This window comes from Rhinatrema bivittatum, chromosome 8 (assembly GCF_901001135.1).
Source record: "Rhinatrema bivittatum chromosome 8, aRhiBiv1.1, whole genome shotgun sequence".
NCBI classification, from domain to species: Eukaryota; Metazoa; Chordata; class Amphibia; order Gymnophiona; family Rhinatrematidae; genus Rhinatrema; species Rhinatrema bivittatum.
Window position 1 is genome coordinate 140,549,336 of NC_042622.1, and position 23,611 is coordinate 140,572,946.

Sequence of the window (23,611 nt, forward strand, 5' to 3'; positions counted from 1 at the left end):
GGCACGTTATCCCAGAATTTATGGGAGGCTCAAGTTTTGTCTCTCTTATACAATTTTTGTAACATGCTAACATCAATCTCTCTATACTGATGTCACACTGAAGATGTGGCTGGACATGCACATCGACTCTGCACATATAACCGCTTACTCTCATGTACATACAAGCATATATGTATACATACAAATACATATACACCACTTTAAATTAAATATATTTCAGTATATAACAGATGGTCACACCCAGGATCACCCAGCACACTCAGGGTTAGTGCTCTGCACAGGAGACCTGGATTCCTCTGCAAGTCAAGGCCACCTGCGAGGCTGAAGTGACATTCACAATTCATTGGGAAGAAGGGAGAAGGGCATGAGCCAAGTGCTCCTCTTTCAGTCAATGCCTTCCCTCTACTGGTCATAAGAGGTTACTGCAGAACTTACATATGGGAAGGTTGAGAAAGTGAAGGCTCCCTAACGGGAACAAGGGGAAAAAGTAGCAGTAGGAAAGTGCTGCAGGAGGATAGAAAGAAATAAAACATGTCCATTTCTATCACAAACAGTTGAGCAGAGCAGACGGATAAGTTACTTATTTTCAGGCCGATACAGTAAGGAGCGATAGGAAGAGCTGCGTTAGTGCCGGGCGCACCCGCGTTTGCCGCACGCACAGTCCGGCTCACCTACCACTCGATACTGTATTTAAATAGCTTGCAAATGCAAGCCGCGTCCAAGAAGCGTCCGAGAAGGGATTGCCCGTGCAATCCATTTTACTGTATAGAGCGCTATACAGTGCCTATACAGTAACCTGGGTGCGCTGGAACCTGTCATTTCAAATGACATTTGAAATGACAGGTACCAGGAAGTGGACGGTTCTCCTACGCGCGGGATTGCCAGTCCTCTCTACCCTCCTCCCGAAGCAACGAAAGCAAAAAAGGAGAAAAGCGACATGTGAAGTTTAACTTACTTTTCTTGCAGCCCTCCTCCGGAAAGGCACCACAGTTCCCCTGCCTCCCGGGGGCAGCCGGCGGAGAAAGCGGCTCCGCCGGCGAAAATGGATGCCTGCACGGGCCCTCTGACATGATCGCTCCAGCTGTGGCCACTTCTCCTGCGTGCATTCAGCCTGTGCGTGCAATTTGGCCGCTCAAGGCGTGACGTCACTACGTTTGGCGTCACAGCATGTGACGTCGGCGTTCGCTGATGCACTGCCTTGAGCGCCCAAATTGCATTCATTCACCTTCGCCGGCGCTCAAGGCAGTGCATCAGCGAACGCCGACGTCACACGCCGTGACGCCAAACGTAGTGACGTCACGCCTTGAGCGGCCAAATTGCACGCACAGGCTGAATGCACGCAGGAGAAGTGGCCGCAGCTGGAGCGATCGTGTCAAAGGGCCCGTGCTGTCTTTTCGCCGCCGGCTGTCCCTGGGAGGCAGGGGGCAGCCCCCGGGAGGCAGGGGAGCTGCGGTGCGTCTCCGGAGGAAGGCTGCAAGAAAAGCAAGTTACACTTCACATGTTGCTTTTCTCCTTTTTCGCTTTCGTTGCTTCGGGAGGAGGGTAGAGAGGACTGGGCTGCCCCTTTTTCACTCACCGGCCAGGGCAGGTGAGCAAGGGCTGGGGGAAAGTTTGCCGCCTACCCTTACCCCTGCCTCTAACGCAGAAGTAAGGGTAGGCGGTAAGTTAGCAGGTTAAACGCGCGGCAAAACTACAGGTTCAAAAAGCGATAATCGGGGCGCGCATTACTGTATGGGAGGGAATAGCTAATCCGATCGTTTACATCTCATATACATGCCGCGGGAGAAAGGGGTTTCCCGTTGATTTAAAGAGGCGGTAAGGATGGGTTGAAAGGGTTAGTGAATCGCGGGTTGGACTAACGCGGCCAAATTGTGAGTAGAAAGCGGGTTAGAAGCAGGGTAACCGCGGCCGCACTTTACTGTATTGACCTGTTTGTTAATACTACCAAAAGTTTTTAAACTACAATAGAAACTTGTAGCCACCAGCTGCCTTTCTGGTGGTTTACATCAAACTAAATTTACTGCCCCAAAGCACACCAGTGAGCCCTCATGTACACACCAAGGCCAAAAATCTAATCACATCTGTTTATTTCTTCCTTGTTAGCAGAAAACTTTGGCAGCCTGGATGCCAGACGCTTCCCCATTGTGCTTTTTGCTTTTCGGATTTGCCAGCCCATTTCAGATTCTTTCAGCATCCTAAGAAAGTGCTGACTTTTGCTGGCATTAAAAGGCCTGCTGCCACCCACCCACGTCTGAGGGGCACCCAGCAACACAGAAACAGCAAGGCTCAGAACGCAGCTCTCTGCCCTGCTCTGGAAAATGGTACCAAACTTTACAATTTCCTTCCACTGGGACTAAAAAAGCAGCTCTTTATGATGCATGGCAGCTTTTCAAGATGAGGGTAGTACAAGATTTTTTTTTTTTTTTTTTTTTTAACTGCAAATAAGGTTGCAAGGAAGGACACAAAGTTTACTCTTACACTTTCTTGAACGCAAACTTCCAGTTTTCCTTCTTGTACAACGTAGATGCTATTATCCATCTCCCCGGGCCGAAAAACATGTTCTCCTTCAAGGAAATGTACAAAAACCATGTGCTTACACAGCTCCAGGAAGAGAGGCTTCTCAAAATGGCCAAGGACCCTGCGTGTAAAACAAGAGAGATCAGTACATAAAGGGGAAGTTACTTATCTGATAATTTCCGTTCCTTTAATACTGTCAGATCAGGCCATACCAGTGGTTTATGCAAACCAACCAGCAGATGGAGACAGAAATCAATAGGCTCACTTATGTCTCTCCTTGTATATTCCTGTGCTGACACCAGCCTGCCACTGTTCCTCTAACAAGCAAACTGTGGACAAGCTCAATTCCAACAACTATCAGCTCAAGTGAACCTTTTATTTTATTTTTTACACCCATAGACTTCCAGAAAAACAAGGAAGCAGAAACTAAGGAAGTACATCCAACAGTAAGCCAGAAATAACTCACCTGCGGTAAAGTATATATATTCATCGTCTTCAACTCTGCTTACCTGCTCCAAGTAAATTCCCCTGCAAGGAACAGAGCGTATAAACAATCTAAAGATATCAGTAACAGAGGGAGGGCCCTGGCCTGGTATGACTATATTAAAGGAAAGGAAATTATCAGGTAGGTAGTATTTTCACCTTCCTCTTCATCCAGTCAGACTAGGCAGACCAGTGGGTTGTACTCAAGCTACTTCCTTACAGAACGGGATTCTACCCTAGCCACTTGCAACAACACAGATGCAAAGGAGCCTCCTTCTCAAGCTCTTGATATCCAGGCAGTAATGCCTAGAAAGATATACAAAGACAACTATGTCAGCACTTTATAAATCTCCAAAGGAGAGACTGATTGCAACTCCACCCTTGTATAATGACCCGTACCTGTTTCAGCATGGAGTGCAGGAATTCAAATAAGCGGCTGTAATTATCCCCATGCAGGGGATATATACCACTATAGCCCAAGAGGCTATCATCTTTTCGCATTACACCATACAGAACAAAGATGTTCAGAGCACCTGAAAGTGCTAGTGACTTTTCTTTATCGTAAAAAATGCCTCCTGAAGTTCAAAGGACGAAGGAGTGGGTAGTCTTCAGAATCTGTCTCTCTATTAAAAGAAGTCAGAGACTGACTGAGTGAAAAGAAAATCTGAAATAACCTTTGGAAGGAAGGAGACAACTGAATGGATCTGGATCTTTTCCTTTATAATCAATAAGAAAGGCTTCCTACAAGAAAGTGCCTGCAACTCAGACATTATCCAAGCCAATCAAATAGCAATTATAAAGTTAGTTTTCAGCATAAGCAGCCCTAAAGAAATAGCCTTAAGAGGAGAAAACTGTGGTCCTGCCAAGAATGTTAAAACTAAGTTCAAATCACAAGACAGAACTGACAGATGGAGCTGAGGTTTAATATGCTGAACACCTCTCGAGCCAAGAGACATCCAGCTGAGAATACAGCAGTCTACCACTAATATGACCCCTATAGTAAGAGAGCCTCTACCTGAACCTTCCAAAATCAATGGAAAAGGAGTATCCCCAGGGCACACTGATCACCAGAGCATCCATTCTCAAAAAAATTCCAAACCTGCACATTATCTAAGGAAATGAAGAATATTCTAGCTCTCAGTAGCATAGCACATCTTGAGAGTAACACTTCTTTACTAATCATGCCTTCCCCAGGGCCAAACTGCAAGACAAAAATGATCTTGGTTCCTCATGAAATAACGTACCCTGGCATAGAAACCCCCTGTCAGGTGGAAGAGAGATGTCATACAGCAGAAACCGGAGATCCATATACCATGGCTGGCGAGACCAGTCTGAAGCAACTAGTCATACCAATCCTGAATGCTCAGCGATCTTATGAAGAAGTCTGCCTACCACGGACTAAGGAGGAAACACGTATAATATCCTCTCAGTGTACCACTTCTAAACTACAGTAATCGATCCAAGACGAACCAGCATCTTTCTTTCAGCTGAAAACTCTAGCTTTCACATTCTGGCTGATCACCATCAAATCTCAGTCTGGTGGACTCCACTTCATAACAATCTGATTTAAGGCTCTTTGAGAAAGAGACCATTCCCCTGGGTCCACGATATTGCGACTAAGGTAGTCTACTTGGACATTGGATGAACCTAGCAAGTGTGAACAATCTGTAAATTAATTAAACTGCATGAATATTGCAGTTATCTGTCTTAAATGCATCAATGAATCTTCAAATTCTTTATTGTTCAATACTAGAAGTAATTCTACCTCTTACAACCCAGAGAACTCTTGGTCCTTCCGTGAAGATCTATACACACTACTGCTGTGGAGTTTCTGGACATTATCTTAATTGCCTGACCCAACAGCAGAGGCCCAAAATCTAGAAAAGCCAAATCAAACTGACCTCCAAGCAACCAATAGACCATTGTTACCCTCCTTAGTATTCCACCACCCTTGAGCCTGCTGACCCAGGGAATGTGTTTTCCCAGTCTGTTAAATTGTCAAATGATGACACTACTACTTAAGATGTAGCTCCAAGTCTCGTCCAAACTCCAGGGATCTGAAATTTCCATTGCAAGCTGCTCCAGATGGATCGCAGTGTTTCTAGCTTTGGCTTTCTGTGTGCCACTGCCAAAAAACAATGTAAAGAGACAACCATACAGTTGGACTAGCAACTAGTTACACAAGGATCCGATGACCCAATTTCTGAATTCTTACTTCCAACAGCCGAACCCAGCCTACTGTCCTATTAAATCATACTCTCAGACCAAACAGACTGCAACAGTGGTAGATTGCTCTTGAAGAAAAGGAAAAAAACTTTCCTTGCGCAAAGTCGTAACAAACATCAGCGGAATCGTGACTAACCAAAGAGCAGAGTCTGAAATTGAAAATACTATGCCAGAAGCAGAAAAAAATGAAGAAATCACTGAGGAACTTTCTTGGAGTACAAAAGTAAAACTACACTACCACCAAGGAAGTCAGGAATTCTCCCTATCTTAGAGACCTTTATGGGTTCCATTCTGAAGGGAAGGGAGAACCCTTCCTTCTCTGGCATTACAAAAAAATAAATAGAATAATGACCAGTCGTCCAAGGTGCTGTGGAACTGGAACCTCCGCTTTCAATCTGAGAAATCTCCTTAGCATTACTCTTATGGAGTCTCCCTTCCTAGCAGAGTGATAGGGGGAACCCTTAATGAGGGACCAGGAGAATTCCAGGGTTTATCCACCTATGGTTCAGCACCTATGGAAAAGTGACAGCAAGCCAACTACCTCTTGAGGCCGGAGACAGTACATTTACAACACTTTTCTCTAGAAAATGAAGGTAAAACCTTCCAATACTCTTCAAGCACCTCAAGAGGATTTCAAAAAGGTCAAGACTGCAAAGTTTATCTTCTGTTTTGATCAATGGGGATGTTATTCCCCTTTGTTGATCAGGTTAAAAATCTTGGAGTAATTTTTGACAGTAGACTGGATTTTATAGCCCAACTTCATTCAGTTCTTTTCTTGGGTTATTTTAAATTAAAATTTTATCATTACATCAGACCATTTTCAGATTTGGCAGATTTTAAAACAGGAGTCCAAGCATTTGTTTTGTCCACAATCAACTTCTCTAATTCGCTGCATGTAGGACTGCCCCAAAATTGCCTACGAGTTCTGCAATTGTTGAAGAACTCAGCAGCACACTTAGTAACAAAAAATGCCACTCCAGGAGCACATTACTCCCCAACTGCGACAACTACATTGGCGGCCTGTCTTGTTTCGAGTGAAATTTAAAAGTTTTGAATATGGCTTTTAATTAATTTAAAAAATGTACATCTGCCTTATTTTGCAAAAATGTTTAAGCCCTGTCATCTCTCTCATTCATTATGCTCTTCCAGTCAGCAATTGCTAATGGTTCCATCTATAGGGGAAGCCTGATTTCATGTGACTAAAAATTGAGCCTGCAGAAAGACAGAGGGAGGCCCTGCTCCTTTCAATCTCCTGCTCACAAAGCATGACCATCATTCCTGCCTTCATCGCGGAGCTCTACCACCCGGCAGAAACTGCCTGCCTGTTCCCACACTAGCTCTCTCGGTCGATGCTGAGAAAGCATTTGATATGGTGCATTGGCCATACCTTTTTGCCTTATTGAGGAAAATGAAATTTGGGGACCACTTTATGGATTGGTTGCAGCAACTGTATAGACAACCCCTAGCATGCATTAAAGTTAATGGAGGATACTCTGATTCTTTCCCAGTGAAGTGCGGAACTCGGCAAGGATGTCCGCTGTCTCCAATATTATTTGCTATCTTCCTTGAACCTTTGGCCATAAGTATACGGTGGAACTCAAAAATTACAGGCATCGAGCTGGGCAGTTTCTCTTCAAAGTTGTCTTTATTTGCGGATGACATTATGCTTACCCTTACGGATCCGGACTCCTCATTACCAAACTTAATTACAGAAATGGCTAATTTCAGCAAAGTGTCTGGATTCCACATAAACTGGGAGAAGTCCGAGATTCTCAATATTAACCTACCATCCTCTATGGCAGCACAGTTGCGTAGTCATTTTAAATTTAAATGGGCTCGTCAAAAGATAAAGTATTTAGGTATCTATATTAGTGCACAACATAACTTATTTCATATTAACTATGATCCATTGTGAGCCAAAGTGTTGATGGACTTGGAAGAGTGGAATAGATACCAGATATCATGGCTTGGCAGGATAGCTGCCATTAAAATGACAGTCTTACCAAAATTGTTGTACTTATTTCAGTCTCTCCCTATTGCAATCCCGAAGCCAGTGTTGGCTAAATGGCAGAAACGGATGATGTACATTTGGGAACGAAAGAGGCCAAGGGTAGCTAGGTCTACTCTTTTCTTATTCTGCCAACAAGGGGGGATGGGCGTTCCAAATCTCAAAAGATATTATATGGCAGCGAAATTTAAGATGTTAGTAGAGTGGCACAGGACCCATGATATTAAACCCTGGGTGCAATTTAGTCAACAGTTAAGGGGAACAGTGCCACTCACTAGTATTCTTTGGCAACCTAAATCCACCTGGTGCATGAGACCGGGGGATGTGCTCCCACCATCTATGTTATGCCCACTGGAGCTTTGGGACGATAAGCAACATTTACTGGTGGGACCAAAAGTGTATTCTCAGAGTACATACCTATATGCCAATTGCAAGTTCCCCCCAGGATATACCAATTCGGCGTTTAAGGCATGGCAGCTGAAGGGTATACAAACCTGTGGTTCATTATGGGATGGGTCAACATTGATCCCTTTCTCGGAATTACAGACTAAATTCAATCTCCCAACTGCGGATCCCCTTCCATATTTGCAATTACGCCATTTTGCATATGTCCCTGCACTTTGCGATTCTTTTAAACTAGATAAATCTGCCTTTGAGGGTAATATTTCAGAAGGCTGATCAGGCTACTAAATTGTTGTCCTAAATTTATTCCTTATTGGGGAGCCAGGCATTTTGTAAAACAAAGCAAATGATAGCATGGGAGACTGATCTCCAATGCACCTTATCCCAGATAGAATGGGAGGAGATTTTCGGGAGGAGATTTTCGGGAGGAGATTTTCGGGAGAATGGGAAAAGGACTTATCGCAGCTTCTATGCTAGAAAATGCATTTAAATTGTTATACCACTAGCACTATAGCCCGGCTCACTTCCACAAATTGAAACCAGTTTTATCTGATAATTGTTGGAGGGGATGCTCACAAAGGGGTGACTACTTTCACATGTGGTGGACTTGTGTTTTCATTGGTGGCTTTTGGCATGAGGTTGGATTATGGCTAAGCAAGCTCTTCCAAACTTCGATATCTCTCCACCCTAGACAAGCTTTACTAGGCCAATCTATGCCACAGCTCGGGGATTATGAAAATAGGTTGTTTTCTTTTATCCTTACAGCTGCTCTGCTTCATATAGCGCAGCGATGGAAGGAGAGTCAATTACCCAATATAGAAGGAGTTCAATCTAAACTCAAAAAAATCTATACTTTAGCGGAAATTACTGCTCATCTCCATAAATCATATGGGAAGTTTGTGAGCATATGGAGAGCTTACAGATCATGGCAGGGGATCTCTTAGAACATCATAGGGAACTATGCTATCATTATATCATTTGTGGATAGATAAGGAAGCTAAATGTTTCAATGTAGGAGCAATCAGGGTAGGATATAGGGGAGGGAGGAAAGGGGGGAAATAAATAATGGCAACACCATTCAATAACGAACACATATGTAAATGTTTAATGTTTAAAGTTTAATGTTTAATACATATGGTTTGATACAGTCTTTGTATTTTAGGATGTGGACTTAGATTGGCTGGTTCTTCTGATTGTTGCATTTGTATTCTTATTCTCTTTGATGCTTGACCACATATGTGAAGTGTAATATGTATCATTGTTGCTTAATAAAATATTTAAATATAAAAAAAAAGGAAACTGCCTGCCTGGTCTACCCGTCTTTGGGAGGATTCTTTATAAAGAGAAGAGATCCATCACCACCCCCAGCTCCACCTCACTTTCTGCTGCACAGGCCAAAAAAAGGGAGGCCACAACTTCTAGGCAGCTTTCCATGCGCCTAACATGGCCCTGTTCCTGCCACAGTGCTCAACTGCCCTGGTGGGAACCCACAATGCACAGTGATACACTGACACAGCTTTCATTCCAAAGCTCAGTGAACTTTGCTCGCCTCCAAACAAAACTGGATCACTTAAAGGGACCCCCAGGAAGCTGCTTTTACATTCCTTCTAACTACAGTACAGGTCTCCATTCCCCTGCATAGCAGCAGCAGTGGCCATTTTACACTACTGTGGCAAAGTTAGCACCACAGCCAGGACAGAAAGGGAGAGCAGAATAAATTCACTGGGATTCCTCCACACGAAGAGAAAAACCATCAAATGCCCAAGTTCTCAACTCCAATAGCCGCTGCCTCCTTAAAACTCCTCTCAACTCTCTGCAGCTCTACTTAAATTTATTTATTTTTTTTTATTTTTTTTTTAAAGGCCACTAGGCCAGCCAGAGGGAAAGGAGGTGGAGAAAGGAGGATAGTGGGAACCAAGCACAAATTCAACTGGAAACCCCACTGCCTTCAGCTGTGCCAACTGAAGGAAGCCTCAGCTGTCAACTCAGAAGCTGCCTCCTTCAAAGGAATCATCTCCTAATCCAGGGCTATGCTCAAGTGAAGGAAAGAACACATCTTTCATCTCATGAGCTGCCCACCAAATCCCCTTCACCTAGTCTAACCAGGCCCTAGTGCACAGCATAGGATTGCTTGCCTATCTGCTGGAGACAGAGAATACAGGCAGACTGATATCAGCACAGAGGTATATAAGGAGTGACATGAGCAAGACTGTTGATCTTTGTCTCTACCCGCTGGCTGGTCTGGTCCAACTAGATGAAGAGGAATGATCAAATTCTGCAAACCACACCATATATATGTCTTTACTTTTCTTATCCATCAGATCTGAATATATAACCAAATTTGTTCAGACATCATAGGTAAGAACCTAATCGATTCACTAAACCAAGACTACAACCCAAGGACAGTGTGAGATTCGAATCATTAGTACACTCAGGAACAGACACCCTGGAAAACAGCCAATGGCTTTCTGATGGCATGTTAGCTCCTGCTGCTCCTGACCTGCTCCTCATGTGCACCATGATGGCCTGGCTAGCCCCGGAACACTTTGCTGTTCCTGGGCACAATGATGGAATCTCTGCTGCTTCTAGGCACAGTGATGGTATGCCAACCCCCTAGGAATCTCTACTGCTCCTGGACACCATGCTGATATGCCAACCCCCTAGGAGTCTCTACTGCTCCTGGACACCATGCTGATATGCCAACTCCCCCTCAGAAATCTCTGTTGCTCCTGGGCACCAAGAGGGTGTTCCAGCCCCAGGAATCTGCTGCTCCTGGGTACCATGATAAGCCAACCCCTGGGACTCACTGCTACTTCTAGTGTTTGAAATTAAAGAGATATGAAATATTCATTTTCAGACATAAAAAAAGATGTTTATTATTTTAAAATGTGCCGACATTAGTTAGTCTGATTTGGGTGTTAGAACTCGATTACTTGGTGAGAGCACAAGACAGATGCTAGTGTAACAAAACTGAATTCAGAGAAGGAGCTTATTCAAATCTCATATGGTGCAGGCCAGCCCTACTAAATATCTTATTAAAATAATCCTGAGAGCCAACGGTAAAAACTCCATTCGCCCCTTTTTAAATGCTTCTCTTACAATGGAAAGAGTTGGGTTTCCTTTTGAGAGTGAGGCAATTTTTTATTTATTTTCATTTATGCTATTTAGCTCACACCTTTTTCATTGGCAGCTTAAGAATGTGTTTAATTTTTTTTTTTTTTTTTTTTACAATTTAGAACTGCAGAAATGCAATATGGCCACATCCAGCAATACACATGCCTTTGGGACATATGGTACACAACTCGTACATGTCACTAAAATACTGATAAGATCACCAAAAGCACTGAATAATTTAGAAATATGCAATGTCATATTTCTCAGCAGATCATCAATATTAAATTAAAGGTCTCAGTATTTTTCTTACTTCAATATTTGTACTTCGGTCACTGTAGCATGGACAGTTTTATGTTAATAAATCCTCTCTTCTGTTGATTTGGATTTTCAAGTATCTTTACTCTGACTTTGCAGCTCAGCTTCCTTTCCTTGAGCAGGTTCTGGAAATTTAGAAGGGGGTTTGGGAGGGATACGGCACATATATAGAACCATACTGCAGCTTTGAGGACTATGGGCCAGATTTGAGTATCAGGCAAACATAGGGCAAAATAAAATACAAGCAGCCCTCAAATCTGCTTGCTTGCACAATTTCTACTCAAGGATTTAATTTTCTGAACCTCCTGGAAGCAATTACTGCATCAAAACAAGTCAATCCTCAATGCTCCCTCTCTAACAATTCCTCAAACTGCTCTCCCGCACTGCACTGATACGCCATGCCCTACTCATAGCTTGGTAAACCTAGAAATCACTGTGTTTTCTCTATTTTACGCCTATCTAATTTGGAATTCTTTTGGGGGGGAAAAGCATCAAATTTATCACACACCTGAAAGACCTAAGAGAGAATCAGTGTTCATATTTTTAAATCTTCCACCTTCTAAGAGCTTTTCTATAGGATCAGTAGCAGCATCTCTTGTAAACTGGTGGAGCTCACGTACATTGTATTCATATAACAGGCTACAAATGACAGTTGAAAACCAGAGTGGGACTGGTTCAAACACACACCTGGAAAGCTCTGGTCCAGCCTCTAGTGTTTTGGGGTTTGTTTTTTTTTGACCCAGCAATTTCATCCTGCTCCTTTGTACTTCCAGTTCAATCAGAGCAAGAGCTGGGATCTGGCACCATAAGCCTTCATTAGCAACTGCCTGGGGATTTTTTTCCCCCCTATTTTATATCTCCCTGCCTCTTCCCCCCCACAATGTAACTAGTCTAGCCATTGCAGTGACAGTCCAGGGACAAGAGAGACATGCATCAGAATTCATTCCTGAACCCTGCAATTATGGGCCCTGAATCTGGCCAATAAGTGTTATCCTTAAGCAATGGTCACAAATCCCAGCCCCAGCTAACCTGGGGAGTAGAAAACCTGATCTGGGAACCAAACTGGAGACCTTCTGCATAGCAATGCCAAGCACTACCACTGGGCCATCAGGTCAGCCCAGCCTTCAGAGTTTCCTATTCCTACTGGAGCCAGATGCTTCATAACTCCTTAAACAACTCAAGTTAGTAATCAATTTAGAAAAACAGTGCCCTTTCACACCTTACCTGACATTCTTCAGCATATACAGAACTTCAGATGGTAAATGGGAGTTTTTTACATCAAACTCGGTGAGATCTGCTTCCAGCAAGGAGGGAGGGGGCTCCTTGGGCTGCAGTGTTGGATACTCCTTTTTAAAATGTAGTATCCTAGGAGAGAAGGGGAAAATGAAAGAAGATGCTCTTTATATATATCAACAAGATCAGCACTTACAGCTATGAGCTCGGAAAATCCCAAGCAGCACCTCGGTCACTGCCAAACAGTTCCATTCCCAAGAGTTAATATTCATTAAATATTCACATATGGTATACCTAAAATGAGTAGGCAACACCAGTCCTAGTGTAACTGCATCTCAGGAACATTCACTGTAGATATCTTGAAAATCTAACAGGCATCCTGCCTTCAAGAATCAGAGTTGTCCATCCCTGATCTAAAAAAGGAGTTTCTTTGCACATTTTGATTATCCTGAAGAGAGACTAATTTGGAGTGGCATAAAAAGGGTGGTAGTCCCAAGAACCAATTGAAAAAACACTCGCTTAAGATCGTACACATTTACCGCTTATGTATTTAGCATTTATTTAAAATTTAGAAACCTCCTATACAATTGTCCTAAGCAAGATACAAGCAAAACATACACAATCATTCTAAAATAAAAACTTCAATACATATAAAAAGAAAGAATTAATCAGTCCATGGAAATACTGCAACCAAAATCATGCCCTTATCCAAAAGCTAATTGGAAAAGATAGATCTTTAGCACCATTTTAAATTACTTAGTAGAAATTATCTAAGTATATCAAATGGAAGTGAATTCCATAAATTTGGAGCTGCAATCAAGAAAACTTGTTCCCTTGTTTCTGTGAGCCTTGCTTGGGAAGAGATGAAACCTCAAGAAGGCATCTTTGTGAGAATCATAACGTACAGCTGGGGTTGTAAATTCGAAGAAGGGCATTTGCTCAAGGACAAGCTTTTTATGACACAAGTTTGTGCACAAGCGTGGCTGTTTCATGCATAATCCTTATATTATATGTTCTTTCATTGGTTGACCGGTAATGAACCTAGCTGTTGAATTTTGCAGAAGCTGTAGGGCTTTATTAATAACATTAGGAAGGCCAATATACAGTGAGTTGCATTAATCTAACATCGGTATAATGGCCTTGACTGAAGTTAAAAAATCTGAGGCAGTTAGAAGGGATTTTAACAGGAATAATACACAGTTTATAAAAACCTGAATGAACAACTGCCTTGATTTGCTTTACAAAACAATACCAAGTTTTTCACCTGGGAAGAAACTTCTAGTCTAACACTGTCAATATGACAAGTGGGGGCAACACCCAGGGAATTTCCATGCTATAGAACAAATATCTAAGTCTTTGACAAGTTTAATACTAACTAATTATGTGTTAACCACTGTCAGAGTAGCAACAGTGAGAAATACTAGTCTGAAGGGGTTGAATATTTATGCAAATGGAGAAATTACTTACCTGATAATTTTGTTTTCCTTAGTGTAGAGAGATGGACTTAGGACCAGTGGGTTATGTGTTCCTCTGCTAGCAGATGGGAGACTGAGTCAGATTTCAAAGCTGACGTCACCCTAAATATACCCCTGCAGTGACCTCAGCTCCTCAGTATCCTCCTTGAAAAACCATTGTGGGTATATTTTTGCATAAACAACTTGATTAAACTTCTCAAAGTTGATTAAACTGGTTTCAAAACTGGAAACCACCAGTGCATTCAACTAAGTTAACCCCGAAACCAGACTAACTGTGGGTGTCTTAGGGGTAGGCAACGGCTTACCCGTATTTGTTTAGTCTCGAGGCTCGCTTTCCAGGGTCCTCCTCCTCTGGGGCAGCCTTGGGCGGGATGCTGAGTCCATCTGTCTTATACTAAGGAAAATTAAATTATCAGGTAAGTAATTTCTCCATTTCCAAGCGTGTAGCCAGATGGACTCAGGACCAGTGGGATGTACAAAAGCTACTCCCGGACAGGGTGGGAGGTTGCCCGTGGCCCACTTGGTAATGCCCTTGCGAAGGCTGTGTCTTCTCGGGCCTGAACATCCAGGTGGTAGAACCTTGAGGTGGTGTGTAGGAAGGACCATGTCACCGCCCAACAGATCTCGGCAGGCGATAGCAGTTTGGTTTCTGCCCAAGATAAGAACATAAGAAAACGCCATACTGGGTCAGACCAAGCGTCCATCAAGCCCAGCATCCTGTTTCCAACAATGGCCAATCCAGGCCATAAGAACCTGGCAAGTACCCAAAAACTAAGTCTATTCCATGTTACCATTGCTAATGGCAGTGGCTATTCTCTAAGGGGCGGATTTTAAAAGGCCTGCGCGCGTATAAGTCCCGGGGCTTTCGAAAAGGGGTGGGGGGGCGTGTCCGGGGGCGTTCCCGAAACGACGTGGCGTTTCGGGGGCGGGCCCGGGGGCATGGCACCGGTCCGGGGGCATGGCCGAGGCCTCCGGACCAGCCCCCGGGACTGGAACACAGAGCGGGGCTGCCGGCCGGCGCGCACAAAGTTATGCCTGCTTTCAACAGGCGTAACTTTGCCGACAAAGGTAGGGGGAGTTTAGATAGGGCCGGGGGGGGTGGGTTAGGTAGGGGAAGGGAGGGGAAGGTTTGGGGAGGGAACAGGCAGCGCGCGCTGGGCTCGGCGCGCGCAGGTTGCACAAATGTGCACCCCCTTGCGCGCGCCAACCCCGGATTTTATAAGATACGCGCGTATCTTATAAAATCCAGCGTACTTTTGTTCGCGCCTGGTGCGCGAACAAAAGTACGCGATCGCGCAATTTTTTAAAATCTACCCCAAAGTGAATTTAATAGCAGGTAATGGACGTCTCCTCCAAGAACTTATCCAATCCTTTTTTAAACACAGCTATACTAACTGCACTAACCACATCATCTGGCAACAAATTCCAGAGTTTAATTGTGCGTTGAGTAAAAAAGAACTTTCTCCGATTAGTTTTAAATGTGCCCCATGCTAACTTCATGGAGTGCCCCCTAGTCTTTCTACTGTCCGAAAGAGTAAATAACCGATTCACATCTACCCGTTCTAGACCTCTCATGATTTTAAACATCTCTATCATATCCCCCCCTCAGTCGTCTCTTCTCCAAGCTGAAAAGTCCTAACCTCTTTAGTCTTTCCTCATAAAGGAGCTGTTCCATGCCCCTTATTTTGGTAGCCCTTCTCTGTACCTTATCCATCGCAATTATATCTTTTTTGAAGATGCGGCGACCAGAATTCTACACAGTATTCAAGGTGCGGCCTCACATGGAGCGATACAGAGGCATTATGACATTTTCCGTTTTATTCACCATTCCCTTTCTAATAATTCCCAACATTCTGTTTGCTTTTTTGACTGCCGCAGCACACTGAACTGACGATTTCAATGTGTTATCCACTATGACACCTAGATCTCTTTCTTGGGTTGTAGCACCTAATATGGAACCCAACTTTGTGTAATTATAGCATGGGTTATTTTTCCCTATATGCATCACCTTGCACTTAGCCACATTAAATTTCATCTGCCATTTGGATGCCCAATTTTCCAGTCTCACAAGGTCTTCCTGCAATTTATCACAATCTGCTTGTGATTTAACTACTCTGAACAATTTTGTCTCATCTGCAAATTTGATTATCTCACTTGTGGTATTTCTTTCCAGATCATTTATAAATATATTGAAAAGTAAGGGTCCTAGTAGAATGAGCCTTAACCTGCAGTGGTAAAGGCTTTCCTGCCCTGCCTCTATGTAGGCTGCCTTGATTACTTCCTTGATGCAGCGGGCTATAGTTGCCTGCGAGGCCGCTTCTCCTTGTTTCTTCCCACTATGAAGAACGAACAGGCGATCCATTTTGAGCACCGGTTCTGATCTTTCCAGGTATCGCACCAGGAGTCTGCCAATATTTAGATGGCGAAGAAGGCGGGACACTTCAGAGTCCTTATGTTCATCCGGAGATGGCCTGGTTCAAATGAAACTCGGAAACCACTTTTGGTAGGAAGGAGGGGATGTTGCGCAGCTGTATGTTTCCAGGGGTGAACCAAAGGAATGGTTCCCGACAGGATAGTGCTTGTAGTGCAGAGATGTGATGAGCTGAACATATTACCAACAGGAATACAGTCTTCAATGTTAAGAGGCGTAGTGACAGACCACGCGTTGGTCTGAAGGAAGCCCCCGCTAGGAAGTCTAATACCAGATTGAGGTTCCATAGGGGCACCAGCTACTTTAGGGGTGGCCAAAGTTGCTTAACCCCTTTTAGGAAACTGTTAATCCAGATGAGCTGATAGACTGATACCATTCACTACAGCTCTGAAGCAGGAGAGGGCAGCTACTTAGACCTTGAGGGAGTTGAATGACAACCCCTTCTTCATACCGTCCTAGGGACGGCCAAGATCATGGGGATCTTGGCCATCCGCGGGAGTATCTCGCGGTCCTCACACCAGGCTCCAAATATTCTCCAGATCCGTATGAATGCCAGGGATATTGAGAACTTGCTCGCTCGGAGCAAAGTATCAATCACGAACTTCGAGTAACCGCGCTTCTTCAGGCGAGTCCTTTCAAGGGCCAGACTATAAGAGAGAATCGAGATGGATCTTCGTGAAGAATCGGGCCCTGCTGGAGAAGGTCCCTGTGTGGAGGTAAGCACAGAGGGCTCCCCGCAAGGAGTCTTTGCATGTCTGCGTATCATGGGTGTCTTGGCCAATCTGGGGTCACTAGTAGGACTAGTCCCCTGTGGTGTTCTATCTTGCGGATGATCTTGCCCAGTAGTGGCCATGGGGGGAAGGCGTACAGTAAGTCTTCCTCCAGCCAGGTCTGAATGAGAGCATCTATTCCTTGGGAGTGTGGCTCTCATCTGCGGCTGAAGAACCTGGGGACTTGGGCACTGAGATAGGTGACCAGTAGGTCCATGGCTGGGAGGCCCCAGCGATTTACTATCAGTTGGAAGCCTGTGGTCAACAGCATCCATACCCCCAGGTTCAGGCTCTCTCTGCTGAGGAATTCTGCTGAGACGTTGTCTTTTCCTGCGACGTGGGAGGCCGAGATCCCTTGTAGGTTTATCTCCGCTCATGCCATGAGAGGATCTATCTCCAGAGACACCTGCTGGCTCCTGTTTCCTCCTGGCGGTTGATGTAGGCAACCGTTGTAGCATTGTCTGACATTACTAAAACCGCTTTGCCTAGGAGTCTGTGGCTGAATCGCAGGCATGCTAATCTGACTGCTCGAGCTTCCAGGCAGTTTATGTTCCATCCCACCTCTTCCTTGCTCCATTGTCCCTGGGCCATCAGTTCCTGACAGTGGGCTCCCCACCCTTGCAGGCTTGCATCAGTGGTGAGCAAGATTCAGTTCAGAGGGGATAGGCTTACTCCTCTGCTTAGGTGGTGTTCCTGTAGCTACCACTGCTGGTAGTTGGAGGCGAATTGAGTAGTCCTGGGACAGTGGGTTCCAGCGTGACAGTAAGGAGCTCTGGAGCAGTCGCATGTGGGTCCTTGCCCACGGGACAACCTCCAGGGTTGCTGCCATGAGATCGAGGACTTGAAGATAGTCCCATACCTTGGGGCATGCATTGGTCATCAATCGGAATTGTTCCATCAGCTTCCTTCTCCTTGGGGGAGGGAGGAAGACTTTGTTCTGTTTGGTGTTGAAACGGGCCCCCAAGTATTCTAGACACTGAGAGGGCTGCAGACTGCTCTTGCCCGTGTTCACGACCCAACCAAGCTCCTTCAGTATGTTCTTGACTCTGCTGGTCACCTGCCGGCTCTCTTTTGAAGACTTTGCCCTGATCAGCCAGTAGCCCAGGTAAGGGTGTACCAAGATCCCTTCCTTCCTCAGTGTCGCCGCCATGACCACCATAATTTTGGAGAATGTTCTGGTGGAGGTTGCTAGGCCAAAGGATAGCGCTCGGAACTGGTAATGGTGACCCAGTATTGCAAAGCTTAGGAAACGCTGGAGATCTTGATGGACTGGAATGTGAAGAAAGGCTTCGGAGAGGTCCAGGGAGGTTAGGAACTCTCCTGGTTGTACTGCCATTATTACGGAGCGAAGAGTCTCCATGCGGAAGTGTAGTATCCGCAGATGATAGCTGACGTTCTTGAGATCCAAGATGGGTCTGAATGATCCTTCCTTCTTGGGAATAAAATAGATGGAATAGCACCCCGTATTTTGTTGGGGCGTAGGAACCAGAGATATTGCCTTCAGGCTGAATAGACTTGTCAGAGTGGCTTCCACTGCCAGTTTCTTGGTGTGGGAGTGGCAGGGTGACATCATAAATTTGTCCTGAGGAATGCTGCGGAAATTGAGAGTAACCTTCTCGTATTATGTTTCGTACCCATTTGTCCAACATGATCTCGATCCATCTTTGGTAGAAGAGGGAAAGTCAACCCCCTATTTTTCCTCTTCCTGGCCCATTCTCATTGGGGAGCACAGCTGGAGCCTGCCCCCAGGCCTGCTCCTCTCTTGGTCTGTCAGTTCCGAAAGGGCTGTGACCTTCCAGAGGGACGAGGTGACTGGAATTGCGAGTTCCTGTAGGGTCTAAAGTATTGCGAGCCTCTGCCCCTGTTTCTTCTGGGGGAAGGCACTGGGATCTTTTACCCCTGTCTTCCGGTAGCCAAGGCACTGGAGATTCGCCCCACTTGCTGGCTAACTTCTCCAATTCACTTCCGAATAAGAGAGATCCTTTAAAGGGCATTCTTGTGAGATTCGCTTTAGAGGTCGCATCAGCAGACCAATTCTACAGCCATAGTTGTCTTCTGGCTGCCACTACCCAAGGTTATTCCTCTGGCTGAGATACGCACCAAATCTGAGCTTGCGTCTATCAGGAAGGCTGCTGCAGGTTCCATCATCTCACAGATATGTGTTCCGGAGTTATTTGCCTCTCGAGAGAGGAGCAAGCAGGAACGTACCACCAGTGTGCATCAGGAAGCAATCTGCAGTGTCATTGCTGTTGCGTCGAAGGCCTGCTTAAGAATGGATTCCAATAGTCTATCCTGAGTATCTTCAATGCAGCCCCTCCCTCAACGGGAATGGTTGTTCACTTTGGGATAGCACAGACCATGGCGTCCACTTTCGGAAAACGCAGGTGTTCCTTGGTCGCTGGTTCCAGAGGATATAAGGCTTCCAAGGCTCGACCTCCTTTAAAGCTGGCCTCCAGGGCATCCCACTCCAGGTCAATCAGTTCCTGGATGGCTTCCATCATTGGGAAGTAGCATGAGGCTTTACGAAGGGACACCAAGATGGGTTCTGCTTTGGTTCCACCATAGGGTCCATGCCTGGAATACCTAGAGTCTTCAGAGTCTGGGAAACAAGAGCTGGTAATTCATCCCTGTGGAAGAAGCAAAGCATGGTTCAATATGGTTCCTGGCCTGGAGGGATTTCTCCTTCTTCTAGGGAGCCACCCTCATCATCTGAGGTGTCTGGGTCCCTGTCAGGGAAATTCTTGGTTAGGCGAGGCATGTCTCAAGGCATCCGAGTAGGGCCGGGAGGATCTTGTGCTTCCGGCAGGGGTTGAGCCTGGGATGCAGCCGGGGCTGATTGCGCCTGAACGAAGGCTTTCAGCCTATGGAAAAATTCTAACCAGGAGAAGGTCCCTGGGTCCATGTTAATCCCAGGAGGAGTGGGAGTAGGGGCCCCTAAGGTGCCCCTTGTGATACATTGCAGGAGGACCTTGCAAGACTTGAAGATTGGGCATCCAAATGGCAGATGAAATTTAATGTGGACAAGTGCAAGGTGTTGCATATAGGGAAAAATAACCGTTGCTGTAGTTACACGATGTTAGGTTCCATATTAGGAGCTACCACCCAGGAAAAAGATCTAGGCATCATAGTGGATAATACTTTAAAATCGTCAGCTCAGTGTGCTGCAGCAGTCAAAAAAGCAAATAGAATTTTAGGAATTATTAGGAAGGGAATGGTTAATAGAACAGAAAATGTCATAATGCCTCTATATCGCTCCATGGTGAGACCACACCTTGAATACTGTGTACAATTCTGGTCGCCGCATCTCAAAAAAGATATAGTTGCGATGGAGAAGGTACAGAGAAGGGCAACCAAAATGATAAAGGGGATGGAACAGCTTCCCTATGAGGAAAGGCTGAAGAGGTTAGGGCTGTTCAGCTTGGAGAAGAGACAGCTGAGGGGGGATATGATAGAGGTCTTTAAGATCATGAGAGGTCTTGAACGAGTAGATGTGACTCGGTTATTTTCACTTTCGAATAATAGAAGGACTAGGGGGCATTCCATGAAGTTAGCAAGTAGCACATTTAAGACTAATCGGAGAAAATTCTTTCACTCAACGCACAATAAAGCTCTGGAATTTGTTGCCAGAGGATGTGGTTAGTGCAGTTGGTGTAGCTGGGTTCAAAAAAGGTTTGGATAAGTTCTTGGAGGAGAAGTCCATTAATGGCTATTAATCAATTTTACTTAGAGAATAGCCACTGCTATTAATTGCATCAGTAGCATGGGATCTTCTTAGTGTTTGGGTAATTGCCAGGTTCTTGTGGCCTGGTTTTGGCCTCTGTTGGAAACAGGATGCTGGGATTGATGGACCCTTGGTCTGACCCAGCATGGCAATTTCTTATGTTCTTAAGCCATCTCGGAGTTGCATAGATCCAGGGAGCTATCGTATGCAGTAGTTCCGGACCCATCTTCAAGCACTGAGGGACCATGCTTTGGTCCCCCCCTGGGCTTCTTCGCAATGCTAACACAGGCAGGACTCCAGTTCTGGCTGCGTGGCTCTTATGTGGCAAGCTGTGCAAAGAGAGTGCCTTCTGGCCTTCTTGGATGCCAGTGCTATTGCCTCAATGTCTAGGCGCACAGGTAATGAGCTTCAGTGCGGGTGTGTACTTGTAAGCGTGGCTGTGCCTATAGTTATACGCACGGAGTGCACTCAGTTGTGCACGCATCTGTATTTGACACGCACAAGTTAGGCGCATCGGCCGTCCGACCTGCCCCGCACATACCGCCAGTCGAGAAGGGACGATAGCGCTGATGACCCCCAAGCGTAAGATGCCCCCCCGAGGGTCTCCACGTGTATGGACCCTTGCACCAGATCAGGGCCTAGCCCAACCAAGGCTGCTCAACTCGATTGGTGCTCCCTTTTTACCTCGTCAGAAGAAGAAGGAATCGGTACGGCAGTTCGAGCTCTGGAGACCAGATTCCTGAATTTAAAGTTTTCCGCTTACCTGGTCTCGGCACTTTCCGATTGTGTGCCGGACGATCTCCAACTGCGGGGGGAGAGGGTTTTACCTTCACCACCATGCTCAGTTATGCACCCGTTGCCTTTCAGCCACTCTGGGGTCTAAGTCCACGCCGAAAACCAGCTACCGGATCAAGGCACACCTCTGAGGGATATCAGAAATCATCTCAGGAATTCTCAACTGGGGGAGGGGCCCCTTAGGTATCACTGCAGGACAGCGGGGCTCAATCTTCTTTAAGGTAATTTTGATTTCTTGCTGTAATTTTCCTAACACTGTGCTAGTGTGTGGGATAGTGTCCGCATCTGCTAGGAGATGGAGAGATACTGAGGTCACTGCAGGGTTATATCTAGGGTGAGGTCAGCTTTGAAATCTGACTCCATCTCCCATCTGCTAGCAGAGGAACACATAACCCACTGGCCCTGAGTCCATGTGGCTACATGCTAGGAAACAAAATTTAAAACTGAAAAATGCTATTTTACAAAAAAATAGCATTTGAAAATTTACTTTAAGAGCATACTGTTTTGCAAACAAACATACTATCTGGAACCATTTGTAATCCACACAAATCTGTTGAATTTTTTGCAAGCCACTGTATTTAAACACATATACACCCACCCACCACATACATTATACACGCACATATAAAATATACATACACACAGACCATCAGTTCATTTCAAAGGCTGCTAAAACAGCACTCCATTTAATATGGACATATATAGCTGGTAGTATGGGGGAGCTGTTGTAGCATTCTGCCCTGAAACAAGTGCATCGGTTATATTATATATGTTATATATACACAAATACACAGAGAATCCTGCCCTGACTCAGATGCATTAGTTTATTTCAAAAGCCAATGGAATATTGCTGTATTGTGACAAGTCCATATTGGTCTCCATTCCTTTTCTCTCTTTGTTTTAAGATTTGGAAGGGCTTAGTTCTTCTTTTGCCCATAAAAGTCCATTCTGTCTGCACTGCGTGTTCTGTGGAGGCTGGTATGTCACACATTTTTGTTAATGTAGGTGTGCCTTTATTTTCAAAAAGATGGGAAACACTGGTCTAATTAACATGCTCCCTGCTTTAGCAAAGCTGTTCATGATAAATCCAGTTTTGAGGCAAAAATCTGCAACTGGCATTTTGAGGCGAGTACCAGATAGTCATTCTGAGTTCTCCCAAGCTGCCACTGTCACCATCTTTGTGCAGCTCCTATTCAAAAATCTCACATCCCAGGCATACACCTGACATATTTGAGTAATGTGCCTGCAAGCTAGAAAACAAAGTTATGCAATCCAATAAGCAAAACTGGAGTGAACTAATGTGAATCAAAAGCCACTACCTGCAGAGTGCAAAAGAACAAATGTGTTGAGCACCTGACAAATGACTGAGTACATGAGCTTTGAAACTCCATCACCTGCATATTTTGATTAAGAGATTTATAAAAAAAAAAAAAAAAAACCTCAATGCTGTGTGTTTAATCTACTGACAGGTAAGGTGTGCATAGTCTCACCAAGTGTTTGCTGCCTATGTTTTACAATTCTATATGGACATGGCTCTCCTTTTCACCAACTGCTGAGAAATTTTAGTCTTGTGGGAACAGAGGTTTGTGGAGGTACATGAACACAGTGAGTTACAACATCCATCCCTGATAAAGTACCAACAATAATTACAGTATCTGAACATTGAATGGCTCCCCGGGATAGCTAATGAACAGAAGTAGCTAAGCACAATAACCCAGAAGTAATATGGATTCAAGTGACTGTCCTATTAGAGCTGAATAGAGTGTTCATAAAGAAGTGCTCTTCCATCTGGACTGGCAGCTTGGAAGATAGCCTGGATGTTGCCTGTCAGTAGATTACCCAAGTATTTTGCATTTGTCCACATTAAATTTCTTCTGCCATTTAGAAGCCTAATCCCTCAGTCTTGCAATATTCTCCTGCAATTCCTCACAATCAGCTCATGTTTTATCTTTGAGTAATTTTGTATCATCTTCAGCTTCCAATCAAAAAAAGCAGACATAGCTTCTATCTTCATGGCAATGAAGCTTGTTAGAACTGACATTTCTAAACTAGTGACTGATGGAGAACATCAAATAGAAGTTTTAAAAAATGGGTTGGATTGGTATCTTGTAAAACTAGATA

General features: G+C 44.8%; 1 protein-coding gene across 9 annotated transcripts in view; it reads right to left on the minus strand.

The window, feature by feature from the left end:
- PNPLA7 (patatin like phospholipase domain containing 7) overlaps window positions 1-23,611 on the minus strand; it is a 668,718-nt gene that overhangs the window by 584,701 nt on the left and 60,406 nt on the right. For 8 of the 9 annotated variants that reach the window (XR_003858427.1, XM_029614471.1, XM_029614468.1 and 5 more), the window contains 2 exons: window positions 12,290-12,430; window positions 2,479-2,638 (listed from right to left, as the gene is read on the minus strand). Coding sequence is in view for 8 of the 9 variants with exons in the window: in XM_029614471.1 (XP_029470331.1) it covers window positions 2,479-2,638; window positions 12,290-12,430 (301 nt within the window). In the remaining variant the exon portion in view is untranslated. Of the gene's footprint in view, window positions 1-2,478; window positions 2,639-11,060; window positions 12,226-12,289; window positions 12,431-23,611 lie in introns of those variants that run through there. The other variant, XM_029614473.1, reaches the window with a different exon arrangement.